The sequence below is a fragment of the Parambassis ranga genome, chromosome 21 (assembly GCF_900634625.1).
Source record: "Parambassis ranga chromosome 21, fParRan2.1, whole genome shotgun sequence".
NCBI lineage: Eukaryota > Metazoa > Chordata > Actinopteri > Ambassidae > Parambassis > Parambassis ranga.
In genome coordinates, this window is record NC_041041.1 from 5,766,552 (window position 1) to 5,782,511 (window position 15,960).

The 15,960-nt window shown below is 38.5% G+C and overlaps 6 protein-coding genes across 6 annotated transcripts; all 6 read left to right on the forward strand.

Moving 5' to 3' along the window:
• The first annotated feature begins 315 nt into the window (after window positions 1-315).
• On the forward strand, window positions 316-1,233 carry LOC114426863 (olfactory receptor 6N2-like). The gene has a single exon (XM_028394517.1). It carries the CDS (start codon window positions 316-318, stop codon window positions 1,231-1,233), a length of 918 nt encoding a protein of 305 aa, XP_028250318.1.
• A 2,091-nt stretch (window positions 1,234-3,324) lies between these two features.
• LOC114426865 (olfactory receptor 10J4-like) lies at window positions 3,325-4,281 on the forward strand. Its single transcript, XM_028394524.1, has one exon. The coding sequence runs from the start codon at window positions 3,328-3,330 to the stop codon at window positions 4,279-4,281; it is 954 nt and encodes a 317-aa protein (XP_028250325.1). The 5' UTR covers window positions 3,325-3,327.
• A 1,998-nt stretch (window positions 4,282-6,279) lies between these two features.
• Window positions 6,280-7,233, forward strand: LOC114426867 (olfactory receptor 10K1-like). Its single transcript, XM_028394526.1, has one exon. It carries the CDS (start codon window positions 6,280-6,282, stop codon window positions 7,231-7,233), a length of 954 nt encoding a protein of 317 aa, XP_028250327.1.
• Window positions 7,234-9,084: 1,851 nt separating this feature from the next.
• LOC114426470 (olfactory receptor 6N2-like) lies at window positions 9,085-10,005 on the forward strand. The gene has a single exon (XM_028393901.1). The coding sequence runs from the start codon at window positions 9,085-9,087 to the stop codon at window positions 10,003-10,005; it is 921 nt and encodes a 306-aa protein (XP_028249702.1).
• Window positions 10,006-11,003: 998 nt separating this feature from the next.
• Window positions 11,004-11,924, forward strand: LOC114426510 (olfactory receptor 6N2-like). The gene has a single exon (XM_028393966.1). It carries the CDS (start codon window positions 11,004-11,006, stop codon window positions 11,922-11,924), a length of 921 nt encoding a protein of 306 aa, XP_028249767.1.
• Window positions 11,925-13,674: 1,750 nt separating this feature from the next.
• On the forward strand, window positions 13,675-14,601 carry LOC114426868 (olfactory receptor 6N2-like). Its single transcript, XM_028394528.1, has one exon. The coding sequence runs from the start codon at window positions 13,675-13,677 to the stop codon at window positions 14,599-14,601; it is 927 nt and encodes a 308-aa protein (XP_028250329.1).
• Window positions 14,602-15,960: the final 1,359 nt, after the last annotated feature.

A 15,960-nucleotide genomic window follows, 5' to 3' on the forward strand; every position in this document is an offset into this window, starting at 1 on the left:
CTCTCTAACAAATATTTATTGACATGTCAACGCTTTCTATTCATGAGCAGCCATTATACAAAGATAGTCCCCTTTAAGAAGTTTAAGTAACATTCACTAAACAAGGCCATAAACACCAGTGTGTTCAGATCTCTGGAGTTTGAGGAAGTTGTTCAGGTGATTAATGAGATCCATAGAGGGTGACTCATGCCGATAAAAGAAGTCAGCACCTAATCCACTTTTCTAAATCTTTAGAATCATCCACATCACATCAGATGGTTTTGTGTATGATGTGATGATATAATCTTTAAAAATCTTTCTCTTCACCCAACTTAAATGGACAGTGAACTAAATGAAACATATATAACTCTTGGTGGGTATGTAGAGGTGGACAAGTACAGATATCTTTATTTCATGATCATGTTTACTGCATACATTCTGATATTGTGCTTTAATTGTACCATTGTGTGTATTATCTGGATGCAAAACCTTCATGAGCCGATGTACATTTTCATTGCAGCTTTGTTGATTAACTCTGCTATTTTCAGCACGACCATCTACCCAAAGCTTCTATATGACATTTTATCAGAGAAACAGGTCATAACATATTCAACGTGTCTCTTTCAGTGGTTTGTATACTATTCCTTAGGTGGGTCAGAGTTCATGCTGTTGGCAGCCATGGCCTATGACAGATATGTGTCTATATGTAAACCTCTGCGATATACAACTATCATGAGAAAAAGAACAGTCAGTATTTTCTTGGCTGTATCCTGGCTTCTGCCTGCACTTGAATTCACGGTGCAGCTTTTAATGAATGTTCATAAAAAAATCTGTAACTTTACTTTTGAAGGAATCATATGTAACAGTACACTTTTCAGACTTTACTGTGTGAGGTCAGCTGTGCAAAACATATACGGCTTGGCTGTTTTTGTGAATGTTATGCTTCTGCCTCTGCTCTTTATATTTTTTACATACGTCAGATTATTTACAGTCGCCTATCACAGCAGCAGAGAGGTGAAGAGAAAAGCTACACAGACCTGTTTACCTCACCTGATAGTGTTAATCAACTTTTCTTGTTTGGCTGGATATGATGCACTATTGCTGCGAATGGAAGCTGATTTCCCTCAAATTGTCCGTTTTATAATGTCACTACAAACAGTAATCTATCATCCTCTTTTTAATCCGATCATATATGGATTAAAAATGAAAGAAATTTATAAACATCTCAAGAGGCTGTTCGTTAGAATGGTTTAATTTATTAACACTGACTACACAGACTAAACTGAACAGTGACTCATGGCGGACTTCAGAATGACTTCAGATCAGCATGACAAAGGCTGATGTAAAGACTGATCAATGTTAGCTGACAGTGAAGTAAATGATGGGGGATGCTGTCTTTTGTTATAAAATGACCTCTTATTTCAAATATGTTGGCACTGATACCAGCATTTACACAAAACCCACTTATATCTGAGTCACTTTGTATGCAGATATGACGATGTACACATTTTATACACTGTAAGATCTTTTCCTACACTTTTGTTATCTCTTTCTAAAATCTCACTTTGAACTTGAAGGTTTTCATTTTACAGCCTACAGCTCTGATACAGAGATCCTTAAAGATTTTTTTTCTTGTGCCAACTTGTTACAAAATGTTCTCAACTGAGTAGAACCCATAGTAAAAAACTATGGATGAAGCTTCCGTGACATCACACATTAGTTTCTGAAAAGCTTGCACTGCGATACAGCACATGCCTGTCAGTCAAAGCAGTCAGGCCCATAATTACATGTATTTTTATGTCTGGATATAATTAAACCTATTCAGTTATATAAAAAAATCACCCCATGTACAGTTTTTGTACCAGGCTGTAAACATGTTTATTTCTGCTGTAAAGTTGATAAAACTATGAAAATTGACTCATATTTTGAGCCAGTCCGTACTGGCTGTGGCATCAACTGCAATGTTTAACACTTCTTAGATTGCTGCTTGAGCAGAAAACACAAATGTTTGTGCACAGATTCACGATAAGGTTTGATCTGGCGCCCCGATGTGGCCAACATTTTTTATTGCACAGATGGTCTTTTTCTTACTTGGTGTCAGTTACATGTGGCCAGTCTATACAGGGACAACTGCAAGGCCATCAACTGGAGACACCTTTAAGTCTCACTGCCAACTATTTACACAGGGGGTCGCATGCAGTGTGGACCAATTCAAGTTCCTCAGTGTCAGAAATAAACACCATAAAACCACAGTCACACGGTGCAGGGGATATTACCATCTTTTCTTGTTTACCAAACCACTACAAGAGTATTATAGGACATGCTGCATTTTTGCCCTCATCAAGACCCATGCTTGTGAAGTTCATCATATGTGTGTCCAAGTTGATGGGTTCTTCCACCATGTCAATGGCAAGCGGCAACCTTTTCGGCTTAGACCTGAAGTCATAAAGTCAATGCATAAGTGCTAAAAATTGCAGTTCATGCTCCAAAAGCGAGTCAATTCCCATGTTAAAATGCAGCAGAAATGATTCTTATAATCATTTATGATTTTGGTCTGAATTGATAAGGTCTCCTCTACTATATTGAAGGGTGATATTGTTTTTATAATTCACTATTTTTATTGATATTAGGACTTAAAATTGCAGAAAATCATGGGTGTGACTGCTTTGAATGACAGGTGCTGCATCACAGACTGTGATGCTGCCAACACGCTGAAGGCTGGAGTGTCCTGAGGCCTCGCATTGAGACACATAATGGCTTTTCACACTAACTAACAGATGACTTCACGTAAGCTTCGTCCACAGTTTTAGACTGTCAATGGTCCATACTTCTTTCCGGTCCTTGAACACTGGTTTGGTGAGAAAGTGCTTTTTGTTCTATACCCATGGGACCATGTCCACTACCATGGACTATCATTTTTGGCTAGAACTGAACTCCTGCCCACTCCTGACTGCCCTTTGTAGAACCTCTATGATCTCACAGTCTACACACCTGGTGACCAACTCAAGAAGTTGTTTGTCAGATATAACATGCATATAATAAGCATATTTAAAAGAATGCCTAAACATACAGATGGAAAGAGGAGTAATGGAAAGGGGCGCTATTTACGGTAGTTTATCTCTACAGTGACAAGTCTTGTGTTTAAAGGGGCACAAAAAATATAACATCACAGTAAACAAGGTCATCTAAATCCATGTGATTAGGACTCTGGAGTTTAATGAGGTTGTTGCGATGATTAGAAGAGATCTTTGGTGGCTCATGCTATAAAAACCAGCCAAGACCAAACCCACAGTCTGCATTTTGGATGTTGTGTTTGAGGAAACAACAAAACGAAAAAAGGTGTTTTTAATGGACAGCAAACTAAATGTAACATATATCACTCTTGGTGGGTATGTAGAGGTGGACAAGTACGGATATCTGTATTTTGTGATCATGTTAACTGCATACATTCTGATATTGTGCTTTAATTGTACCATTGTGTGTCTCATCTGGATGCATAAAAACCTTCATGAGCCGATGTACATTTTCATTGCAGCTTTGTTGATTAACTCTGTTCTTTTCAGCACAGCTCTCTACCCAAAGCTGCTGAGTGACTTTTTATCAGAGAAACAGATCATATCATATTCAGCATGTCTCCTTCAGTTCTTCATGTATTACTCTTTAGGTGGGTCAGAGTTCTTACTGTTATCAGCCATGGCTTATGACAGATATGTGTCTATATGTAAACCTCTGCGATATACAACTATCATGAGGAAAAGAACAGTTACCGTGTTGTTGGCTTTAGCCTGGCTTGTTCCTGCTTGTGAAGTGTTAATCCAACTTATACCGTATGCCAGTAAAACGATTTGTAACTTTACTTTCAAAGGAATCATTTGTAACAGCACAATTGTCAGACTTCACTGTGTGCAATCAACTGTGCAAAATATATATGGCTTGGTAGGTTTTGTGATTATTATGATTCTCCCTGTACTCTTCGTAGTTTTTACATACATGAGATTATTTACAGTCGCCTATCACAGCAGCAGAGAGGTGAAGAGAAAAGCTACACAGACGTGTTTACCTCACCTGATTGTTTTGATTAGTTTTTCCTGTTTAGGTGCGTATGATGTGCTGTTACTGCGGATGGACACTGATTTTCCCAAAATCATCCGTTTTGTGATGTCACTACAAACTGTAATCTACCATCCTCTCTTTAATCCGATCATATATGGACTGAAAATGAAAGAAATTTATAAGCACCTCAGGAGGCTGTTTGTTAGAATGGTATACGTTTTGCCCATTGACAGCTTGGTTAAGTTGTAGCCCCACAAAAAAATACAGGTTAAGAAAATGGATGGACTTGTGCCACAATAAAACTGAATATGATTTTCTGTTTTTAATGCAGTGACTTTTTTTTCATTCTGACCTTCAGGTATTTATGGAGTATATTTTTACTGTACACTGTATAGGGTTGAAAGTTAGAGGTAAAGTGTTTTAATGTGGCAATGAATTTTATCTAGAGTTCTAGAGTACACCTTCTGCATTACATTTTATTATAATACGTTTTTAATGTGCACCCCTAAAAAGAGGTTGGAGCTTTGTGTTTGTTGGGGTTTGTACAAAGGCTGTTTGTGTTTCTCCTGGTCCCAGCTCTTATTTTCCACCAGATCATCCAGCCAAACAACAGTGGTAACAGACTCAGACAGCTAGATAGACAGCAAGTTCTAAAACCCTTATTTTTGACTTCCAACTTCCAGCTCTTGTCCTTTGGCTTGTCCACCACCACCCTAGCTGTGCTTCAGGCTTGTTAACAATGTCCTGCGGGACATGCTCAAGCACTTTGTGTTTCTGAATGACATTCTGATCTTCTCCTGTGCACCACACAATCACATGACCCCCTGGTAATCCAAAGACTATTAGAGAAATAGAACTTTTTGTGCAACCAGAAAAGTGTGAATTCCATGTTTTGTCTGGTTTATTGTCACTCACTGTTCATCAGTGAGCACTACTTCCTGTAAAGGCTCAGGTGGCTGACGAGGGCCACACAAAGGCAAAATCCACAACATAAATGCAGAAGCCTGACAGTGGAAGTGGGCCCCACTGTGGTTGTTAAGAAAACAAGTGGACTAGCGATCTTTGGGTTGGGTTACGTGGAGTAGGGATGTCCCGAGCCGATCATGTGATCGGAAATCGGGCCTGATTACGTGATTTCAGACTGTGTGAAATCTCCCAGTGTGGCGGCAGCGTCTCACACACACACACACACACACACGTTCACACACACATTTTGCTGCAATGAGTGCCTTTTTGGAGAATCCTGAAAGTATCGGATCGGCACTCGGTATCAGCAGATACTCAAAATCAAATGACTCAGATTCGGACTCGAGGTCAAAAAAACCTGATCAGGACATCCCTAACATAGAGATCATGGTTTAAAATGAAACACAAACATTCATGACATGAATATTCGTGAATATTCTCGTCTGTCACCCTCAACAACACATAACATGTGGGTGGCAGATACATGAACAGTGGCTGCTTCCAAGATCTGGAAGTATCAACTTCATGTTCAGTTATCCCGGTGATGATGGAGTTCATTCATCACCTGCTAGTAACAGTACAGATTCTGCTCCTATAGTTCAAAGAATCCACTGGGAGCCTGACCTGTGAATTTAACCTCAAAGCAGAAAAGGCCTTAAAATTTTTTTCAAACATGTCAATAGAAAATCATTTGGCTTGCCCTCATAAACTTTGTCCCAACTTCAGTTTTGTTTTTCATTTGAGGACTTTGCATCAAACTTTGGAGGCCTTCAGAGTCTGTTGACAATAACAGGTAGGAGTCTGAGATCCATGGAGAGGGAAGAAATCGAATAAAAAGGTTTAGCCTGACCCAGTCTAAACTGCAGTGTCTAATATCCAGTGATTGGGGTCTCAAAATAAACAAATTGGATTATTTTTTTGTGACATTCTGATCTGTGACAAACATGCAGAGCACAGCATGAACTCAGATATTATACTGCAGTAATATGATTATCAAAGGACATTAGAATATGACAGTTTAACGTAAACAACCTTTGGCTCTCTGTCTAGAATCTGATGAAGTGATCCAGACAAGTGTTGGTTAATGAGATCCATGGAGGATAACACATGAACACATGGTGATAAAACCAGTCAACACTACATGCTCTTTCTGCATGTTGGATGTCTCTGTTTATGACAGTATTTGATCTAATACACAAATACACGTCGTTCAGGTACTGGAATAAATCTGATGATATGATAATGTGTAATTAAAATACAGCTTTTTTCCCTTAACTCTTAATGGACAGCGAACTAAATGTAACATATATCACTCTTGGTGGGTATGTAGAGGTGGACAAATACAGATATCTGTATTTTGTGATCATGTTAACTGCATACATTCTGATATTGTGCTTTAATTGTACCATTGTGTGTCTCATCTGGATGCATAAAAACCTTCATGAGCCGATGTACATTTTCATTGCAGCTTTGTTGATTAACTCTGTTCTTTTCAGCACATCTTTCTACCCAAAGCTGCTGAGTGACTTTTTATCAGAGAAACAGGTCATAACATATTCAACATGTCTCTTTCAGTTCTTCATGTTTTACTCTTTAGGTGGGTCAGAGTTCATGCTGTTGGCAGTCATGGCCTATGACCGATATGTGTCTATATGCAAACCACTAAGATATTCATCTATCATGAGGAAAAGAACAGTCACTGTGTTGTTGGCTTTAGCCTGGCTTGTTCCTGCGTGTGAAGTATTAATCCAACTTATACCGTATGCCAGTAAAAATATTTGTAACTTTACTTTCAAAGGAATCATTTGTAACAGCACAATTGGCAGACTTCACTGTGTGCAATCAAATGTTCATAACATATATGGCTTGGTTGTTTTTGTGAATATTATGATTCTCCCTGTGCTCTTTGTGCTTTTTACATACATCAGATTATTTATTGTTGCCTATCACAGCAGCAGAGAGGTGAAGAGAAAAGCTACACAGACCTGTTTACCTCACCTGATTGTTTTGATTAGTTTTTCCTGTTTAGGTGCGTATGATGTGCTGTTACTACGGATGGAGACTGATTTTCCCAAAATCATCCGTTTTGTGATGTCATTACAAATTGTAATCTACCATCCTCTCTTTAATCCGATCATATATGGACTGAAAATGAAAGAAATTTATAAGCACCTCAGGAGGCTGTTTGTTAGAACGGTATATGTTTTGCCCATTGACAGCTGGGTTAAGCTGTAGCCCTCTCTGTGGTGCAGGATAAAACAGGTTAAGAAAATGGTTGGAAAATGGATGGACTGACAATAATTGTATGATTACTTTCATTCCGACCTTTTCATATAGTTTTAAATGAGGTATTTATGGAGTATTTTAAAGCGTGTTTTAAGGCAAATTGTATATTTTTAGTTAAGGACACTGTATAGGGTTGAAAGTTAGATGTAAAGTTTTTTAAGGTTGCAATGAATTTTCACTACAGTTTAAGGTTATACACCTTCTGCTACTGTGGAAGGTGTAAACAGGTTACATTAGTAAACTATAACTGACTTCATGAATGCTCTAAGATATTGTGCTGAATGGTGTATATGTATGTATTATCATATGTCATGCTACGAGCACGTACACACCCACCTCTCTGAACATTACCACCACCTATATTCAGGCTGCTGCTGTGTATGTGTGTGTGTGTGTGTGTGAGTGCAGTGGGAGGGCCATATGAGGAGTTCTGTGCACGGGAGTGTACATCAGAAGCAGACAGAGGCAACAGTTAATGACGTTATACCCAAACAGTGATAACGCAGGCATTTGATGAAGATGCTCCATATGAGGACTCTAGTAAACGATGGACAGAGGTGACAGCAGCAGCTCCGTTTTTCCTTAGATATGATTCCCATTAAAGTTTGATCATTTGTTCTAAATCACATTGAACTTTAAGAGTTACTTATGTCTCAATACTGTATAGGAGGCACACTTCAGTCTGTTTAAATGATTACATTCTTCTATTTAACCTGTTTGAAATAAAACTTTATTTTGTTCTGTAATTGTTATGTTCATGTTGATTGAAAACTAATATTCAGTGCACTTTATCAGAGTTGTTGTTTGCCTTTAAAATCTACTGATAATTTTTGAGACTTGACAGAGTAGGCTACCTTAAGTCATTTACACAGAAACATGCAAATTAGTGTCAATGTAAAAACAAATCGTTATAAAATCGTGATCGTGATTTTACCGTTAAAGAATCGTAAAATTTTTGCCATACCGCCCACCCCTAGTTGGAGCGTTGTGTTGGGATTTTGTACAGAGGCTGGCTTTGGTTCTCAGCCATACACAACACACATAACACAGCTATGTGGACAGCCTAGAATTAGTAGAGTCATATGCTATCAACCAGCCCCTCACCACTAGCTTACACAGGTTAAATATCAGTCTGAGGCGGAAAACCAGTAGGCGTATATATATGCCCCAAAACATAACAACTGCATGCTATATGTAGCTGATTAACACAGGTAAACAGGAAGTTATACCCGTTAGCTTAGCGATTAGGAATCGCCATTAGCACTGTGATTAGCATAATGTCTGACACATTTACAGTACCAAACGTGCTTTTAAAGGCCAGTGTATATTGTACCTTACGGTTCGTACAGCGTAATACTTACAGATGATGCTTTAAGAAACCCCAGAATAGATGCATAATATATGCAGTGATTGGGGTCTCAAAATAAACAAATTGGATTATTTATTCGTGACATTCTGATCTGTGACGAACATGCGGAGCACAGCATGAACTCAGATATTATACTGCAGTAATATGATTATCAAAGGACATTAGAATATGACAGTTTAACATAAACAACCTTTGGCTCTCTGTCTAGAATCTGATGAAGTGATCCAGACCAGTGTTGGTTAATGAGATCCATGGAGGATAACACATGGTGATAAAACCAGTCAACACTACATGCTCTTTCTGCATGTTGGATGTCTCTGTTTATGACAGTATTTGATCTAATACACAAATACACGTCGTTCAGGTAATGGAATAAATCTGATGATATGATAATGTGTAATTAAAATCCAGCTTTTTTCCCTTAACTCTTAATGGACAGCGAACTAAATGTAACATATATCACTCTTGGTGGGTATGTAGAGGTGGACAAGTACAGATATCTGTATTTTGTGATCATGTTAACTGCATACATTCTGATATTGTGCTTTAATTGTACCATTGTGTGTCTCATCTGGATGCATAAAAACCTTCATGAGCCGATGTACATTTTCATTGCAGCTTTGTTGATTAACTCTGTTCTTCTCAGCACATCTCTCTACCCAAAGCTGCTGAGTGACTTTTTATCAGAGAAACAGGTCATAACATATTCAACATGTCTCTTTCAGTTCTTCATGTTTTACTCTTTAGGTGGGTCAGAGTTCTTACTGTTATCAGCCATGGCCTATGACCGATATGTGTCTATATGTAAACCTCTGAGATATACAACTATCATGAGAACAACAACTGTGAATGTGCTCTTGGTTTTAGCCTGGCTTGTTCCTGCTTGTGAAGTTGGATTGCAAGTTATAGTGTATGCCAGTAAACAGATTTGTAACTTTACTTTCAAAGGAATCATTTGTAACAGCACAATTGTCAGACTTCACTGTGAGAGATCAGCTGTGCAAAACATATATGGCTTGGTTGTTCTTGTGAATTTGTTATTTTTCCCTGTGCTCTTCATCCTTTTTACGTACATCAGAATATTTATAATTGCATATCAGAGCTGCAGAGAGATGAGGAGAAAAGCTACACAGACCTGTTTACCTCACATGATTGTTTTAATCAATATCTCCTGTCTGTATGCGTATGATGTGCTGTTAATGCGTATGGAATTGGATTTCCCCCAGATTGTACGTTTCGTGATGTCGTTGCAAACAGTTATTTATCATCCTCTGTTTAATCCGATCATATATGGACTGAAAATGAAAGAAATTTATAAACACCTCAACAGGCTGTTTGTCAAAAGGGTCTGATGTATGAGGATTAACAGCAGTCCTACATTCATTCATGATGAGCTCAGATGTTACACAGTAATGATGTATTGATTAATGACAGCATATAATACATGCACCACTAAAGAGAAAGTATCTCAAGTCTGACTGCAACCCTGTCTACTTTAACAGTGACACCAATAATGATGGATTGATAATGTAAGCCTGCAGCACACTAAATAGAACATTACACTAAGTGATTTTGTACTGAACATGTTTTATTGTATTTGAATAAAATGAGCCCTGTCACCATCATATTATGTTGGTAACAATGTCTCTCTAAAGTCTATTATTTTATAAGGTGCATGTTGTTACTGTCTGTATAAATGAGAACTGGAGCTCTCAGGTCTGTTTGAGGTGAAAATCCCAACTAAATGTGGCCACATTAAAGTAAACACGGGCCTTAATCTCTGCTTCAGGCTTACAGTAAATGAAGAATGCTGTGATTCAATTTATTGTATACAGTATGCTAATGTGATGATTACATGGTCTTACTGCTGATGCACACAATACATAAAGCAGTGTGAATAAGGACACTTTAAATCTGCTCAGTTCACTTAAACACTCAAGCTGTCATTTACATATGATAATAATCTGTGTAATATGCAGTGATTGGGGTCTCATAATAAACAAAATGGATTTTTTATTTGTCACATTCTGATCTGTGACAAACATGTTGAGCACAGCATAAACTCAAACTTGATACTGCAGTAATTTGATTGTCAAAGGACATCAGAATATGACAGTGTTATGTAAAGAACCTTTGGCTCTCTGTCTACAATTTTATGAGGTAATCCAGATCAGTGTTGGTTAATGAGATCCATGGAGGATGGTTCATGCTGATAAAACCAGTCAACACTGCATGCTCTTTCAGCATGTTGGCTGTCTATGTTTTTGACATCTAATGCACGTCAAGCTCAGGTAACGGAATAAAAAACAATTTGATTACATGATAATGTCCAATTAACAATCCAGCTTTAATGGACAGTGAACTGAATGAAACATATATAACTCTTGGTGGATATGTAGAGGTGGAAAAATACGGATATCTTTATTTTGTGATTATGTTTACTGCATACATTGTAATATTGTGCTTTAATTGTACCATTGTGTGTCTCATCTGGATGCATAAAAACCTTCATGAGCCGATGTACATTTTCATTGCAGCTTTGTTGATTAACTCTGTTCTTCTCAGCATAGCTATCTATCCAAAGCTGCTGAGTGACTTTTTATCAGAGAAACAGGTCACAACATATTCAGCATGTCTCCTTCAGACCTTCATGTTTTACTGTTTAGGTGGGTCAGAGTTCTTACTGCTATCAGCCATGGCCTATGACAGATATGTGTCTATATGTAAACCTCTGAGATATCCATCTATCATGAGGAAAAGAACAGTCACTGTGTTCCTGGCTTTAGCCTGGCTTGTTCCTGCTTGTGAAGTTGGAGGACAAGTTATCCTTAGTGCTCGTAAAAAACTCTGTTTCTTTGTTTTCAAAGGAATCATTTGTAACAGCACAATTTTCAGACTTCATTGTGAGAGATCAGCTGTGCAAAACATATATGGCTTGGTTGTTCTTGTGAATTTGATATTTTTCCCTGTGCTCTTCATCCTTTTTACATACATCAGAATATTTATAATTGCATATCAGAGCTGCAGAGAGATGAGGAGAAAGGCTGCACAGACCTGTTTACCTCACTTGATTGTTTTAATCAATGTCTCCTGTCTGTATGCGTATGATGTGCTTTTGCTGCGTATGGAAATAGATTTTCCCCAGATTGTACGTTTTGTGATGTCGTTGCAAACAGTTATTTATCATCCTCTGTTTAATCCGATCATATATGGACTGAAAATGAAAGAAATTTATAAACATCTCAACAGGCTGTTTGTCAAACGGGTCTGATGTATGAGGATTAACAGCAGTTCTATATTCATTCATGAAGAGTTCACATGTTGCACAGTAAAGATGTATTGATTAATGACAGCATATAATACGTGCCAGGATAAGAGTGATGCCACTGGTAAAGAGAAAGTATCTTGAGTCTGACTGCACAGTGACAGTGACATTTGGAACTCTGCTGCTGAGCCTCCTTTCTGTCGGTACCAGGAAGCATCGGCACAAAGCAGTCTCACCCATAATGATGGATTGATAATGTACGTCTGCAGGACACTGAAAAAAACACTACACTCTAAATGATTTTGTACTGAACATGTTTTATTTTATTTGAATAAAATGAGCCGCCATTTCATGTTGGTAACAATGTCTCTCTAAAGTCTGTTATTTTATAAGGTACATGTTGTTACTGTCTGTATAAATGAGAACTGGAGCTCTCAGGTCTGTTTGAGGTGAAAATCTCAACTAAATGTCGCCACATTAAAGTCAAAGTGGGCCTTAATCTCTGTTTCAGGCTTACAGTAAATGAAGAATGTTGTGGTGTGGATTGGCTGTATTGTCAACAACACTGCAGACACATTACACTCAGTTTTAGACAGCATTGCTCCACTGAAGAAGAAAACTACAAACAGAAGAGTCTAGCTCTGTGGTGCAACTCAAATATCGAATCATTGAAACGGACTACACAGAGGATGGAGAGTGGCAGTCCTCTAAATCAGATGAATCCCAGAGGGCCTAGAGAGACAGTTTGCTGACGTATAAGAAGACCCTTCGTAAAGCTAGGACAACTTACTATTCATCACTAATAGAAGAAAACAAGAACAAACCATGCTTACTCTTTAACACTATACCCAGGCTGACAAAGAGCCACAACTCTGTTAAGCCTCATTTTCCTGCAGCTCTTAGTAGTGAAGACTTCATGAGCTTCTTCACCAATAAAATCACTAATACTAGAGAACAAATCATCCATGAGCTCTCTGTGACTGCTGGGGATACACTGCTTCTTCAGGAAACAGATCCTAATCTAGCTCTGGACTGCTTCGTGCCCATCGGCCTCCCTGAGCTGACCACCAGCATCACTAAGTCTAAACCTACTACATGCCTCTTAGACCCCATCCCATCTCGGCTCCTCAAGGATGTTATTCCTCTGAAAGGAGACTCCATATTAGGACAGATCAACCTGTTTCTGGCTACAGGACATGTACCACAGGCTTTTAAAGCTGCTGTGATCATTTCTATACTTAAAAAGCCTCCTTAGTCCCAGCTTTAAAATGCTTTATAAACCTACATGAATAATATACATAAATAAAATACACAAATACAGCAGGATTCGGTTAAGGTAAAGACCATGGTTTGAAATAAAACACAAGCATATTCTGCTCTGATAGTTCAAAGAACCCTCAACGGGAGCTTGAAAGTAAATTTAAAGCAGAAAAGGCCTTTAAAAATTTTCCAAACATGTTAGTAGAAAATCATTTGCCTCGCCCTCCTATAAACTTTGTCTCATCTTCAGTTTTATTTTTAATTTGAGGACTTAGCATCAAATTTCGGAGGCCTTCAAAGTTTGTTTACAGGAACAGGTAGGAGTTCCAGGGGTTTAATGAGATCCATGGAGAGTGAAGAAATCTAATAAAAAGGTTTAGACTGACCCAGAGGTCAATGACAGGTAGCACTAAGTGAACAGTGCAGGTTACAAGTATTACTTACATTCACCACTGATATTATCTGCCTCTTCCATTCAGCCTAGCAGGCAGCCTACATGGATGAAGAACTAAATGTAACATATGTAACTCTTGATGGTCATGTGGAAGTGGACAAGTATAGATTTCTTTATTTTGTTATTCTTTTAACAGTATATATTCTAATAATCTGCAGCAATTCTGTCATTGTGTATCTGATCTGGGTTCATTCGGACCTCCATGAGCCTATGTACATTTTTATTGCTGCTTTGTTGGTGAACTCTGTTCTTCTGTGCACTGTCATCTACCCGAAGCTTTTCATTGACTTTCTATCGGAGAGGCAGATCATCTCTTATCAAGCCTGTTTGCTTCAGTTTCACTTGTTCTACTCTTTAGGTGGTTCAGAGTTCTTACTGTTGGCAGGCATGGCTTATGACAGGTATGTGTCTATATGCAAACCTCTGCAATATCCGAACATCATGAGAAAAACCACTATCAGCATTCTGCTGGTTTTAGCATGGATCCTGCCGGCCTCTCAGGTTGCGGTGCCAGCTGGAATCATTGCTAATAAAAAACTTTGCAGCTTTACTCTGAAAGGAGTTTTTTGTACCAATACGGTTTACAAACTTCAGTGTGATGTCTTGAAAGGACAGCTTATACAAGATATGGTGGTTTTGCTGAATGTTGCAATCATCCCTGTGCTTTTCATTCTGTTCACATACACCAGGATACTCATGATAACCCATCGGAGCAGCAGAGAAGTCAGGAGAAAAGCTACACAGACCTGTTTACCTCACTTAATCGTTTTGACTAACTTCACCTGTTTGTGTGCGTATGACGTTATCGCCGCGCAGCTAGAATCAGAAATTCCAAAGATTGTACGTTTAATAATGACTTTACAAATAGTCATGTATCAGCCACTCTTTAATCCAATCCTGTATGGACTGAAAATGAAGGAAATTTCTAAACATCTTAAGAGGCTGTTGTTTCCAGTCAAATACATCTGACACTTAAAGTGGTGGATATATTAAAGGTGTTTTAGGTACCAGTGTGCTGATGTTATTAACAAGACATATAAAGACAGGACAATTAAAACATAATCCACCAACCTACCGATGTAATGATATCATTATTATTAAGACTTCCTATACATCGTATGTCATATGGATTAATGAATTTGATTCATAAATTACATGTTTACATTTAATGGCTGCAAAATGTCAGACTTATAAAGGCTTTGCTGTCCTTTTTAACTCTGTGTTGGTATGTTGACTTTATCAAGAGATTGTGTTTATGCATGCCAAGTAAATCTAAATAAATACAACTACTGTACTAAAAAAATATTATTGAGATTTCTGCATTGATTCACTAAAGGTCACAGTAAATGCACAGTATTAATATCATACTAATGCCATGCTTGTACAGTGCTACTATATTAAAATGCTTCTAGAATGACCAAGACATAGATTTGGGTTGCACATAAGCTGAAATATAGACACTTCATTTATATTTATTCTGTTCTGTGAGAATAAAGCAATAGATGCACATTTTTAATTGTTGTGATGAATGTCTTACACCTGTTTTACCACTGTGGAATGTTTAAATACGTTAAGTTAGTCAATTATAGCTGACTTTAATCAGCACTTCTCAATTATTTCATTTATATTTTATTAATGTATTGTGGTATAAGTGGTGCATGTTGGACTCTGGCAGGGCTGTTCTGTTCATACTTTTTATGGACAGAATATCTAGGGGCCATGGGGGTCTGGTTCCGCAAACACAGGATTACATCACTGCTTTTTGCAGCTGAGTATGTCCTGTTGGCTTCATTGAGCTGGGACCTTCAGTGTGCACTGCGAAGGTTTGCAGCCTGTGAGAAGCGGTTGGGATGAGAACCAGCATCTCCAAAATTTGAGACCATGGTTCTCGACCAGAAAAAGGTGGCTTGTCCTCTCTGGGTGGGAGAAGAGCTCCTACCCCAAGTGGAGGAGTTTGTGTATCTCGGGGTCACGTTCACGAGGGATGGAAAAATGGAGCGGGAGATTCACAGGCGGACTGGTGCAGCTTCCGCAGTAATGCGGTCGCTGTACCGGTCTGTTGTGGTAAAGAAGGAGCTGAGCCGAAAGGCAAAACTCACGATTTAGCGGTCAATATACGCTCCTCTATGGCCATGAGCTTTGGATAAAGAATGAGATCCCTAATACAACCAAAATGAGTTTCCTTGGTGACTAGGCGCTCCCTTAAAGACAGGGTGAGGAGCTTGGTCACCCGAGAGGAGCTCGGAGTAGAGTCGCTGCTCCTCCACATTGAGAGAATTCTGTTTCGGATGCCCCCCTGGACCCCTCCCAGGGGCTGGTGTTCCGGGC

Bases quoted from the DNA above. Each gene is read 5' to 3' on its own strand.
- LOC114426865 (XM_028394524.1), top strand. From the start codon at position 3,328: ATGGACAGCAAACTAAATGTAACATATATCACTCTTGGTGGGTATGTA.
- LOC114426868 (XM_028394528.1), top strand. From the start codon at position 13,675: ATGGATGAAGAACTAAATGTAACATATGTAACTCTTGATGGTCATGTG.
- LOC114426470 (XM_028393901.1), top strand. From the start codon at position 9,085: ATGGACAGCGAACTAAATGTAACATATATCACTCTTGGTGGGTATGTA.
- LOC114426867 (XM_028394526.1), top strand. From the start codon at position 6,280: ATGGACAGCGAACTAAATGTAACATATATCACTCTTGGTGGGTATGTA.
- LOC114426510 (XM_028393966.1), top strand. From the start codon at position 11,004: ATGGACAGTGAACTGAATGAAACATATATAACTCTTGGTGGATATGTA.
- LOC114426863 (XM_028394517.1), top strand. From the start codon at position 316: ATGGACAGTGAACTAAATGAAACATATATAACTCTTGGTGGGTATGTA.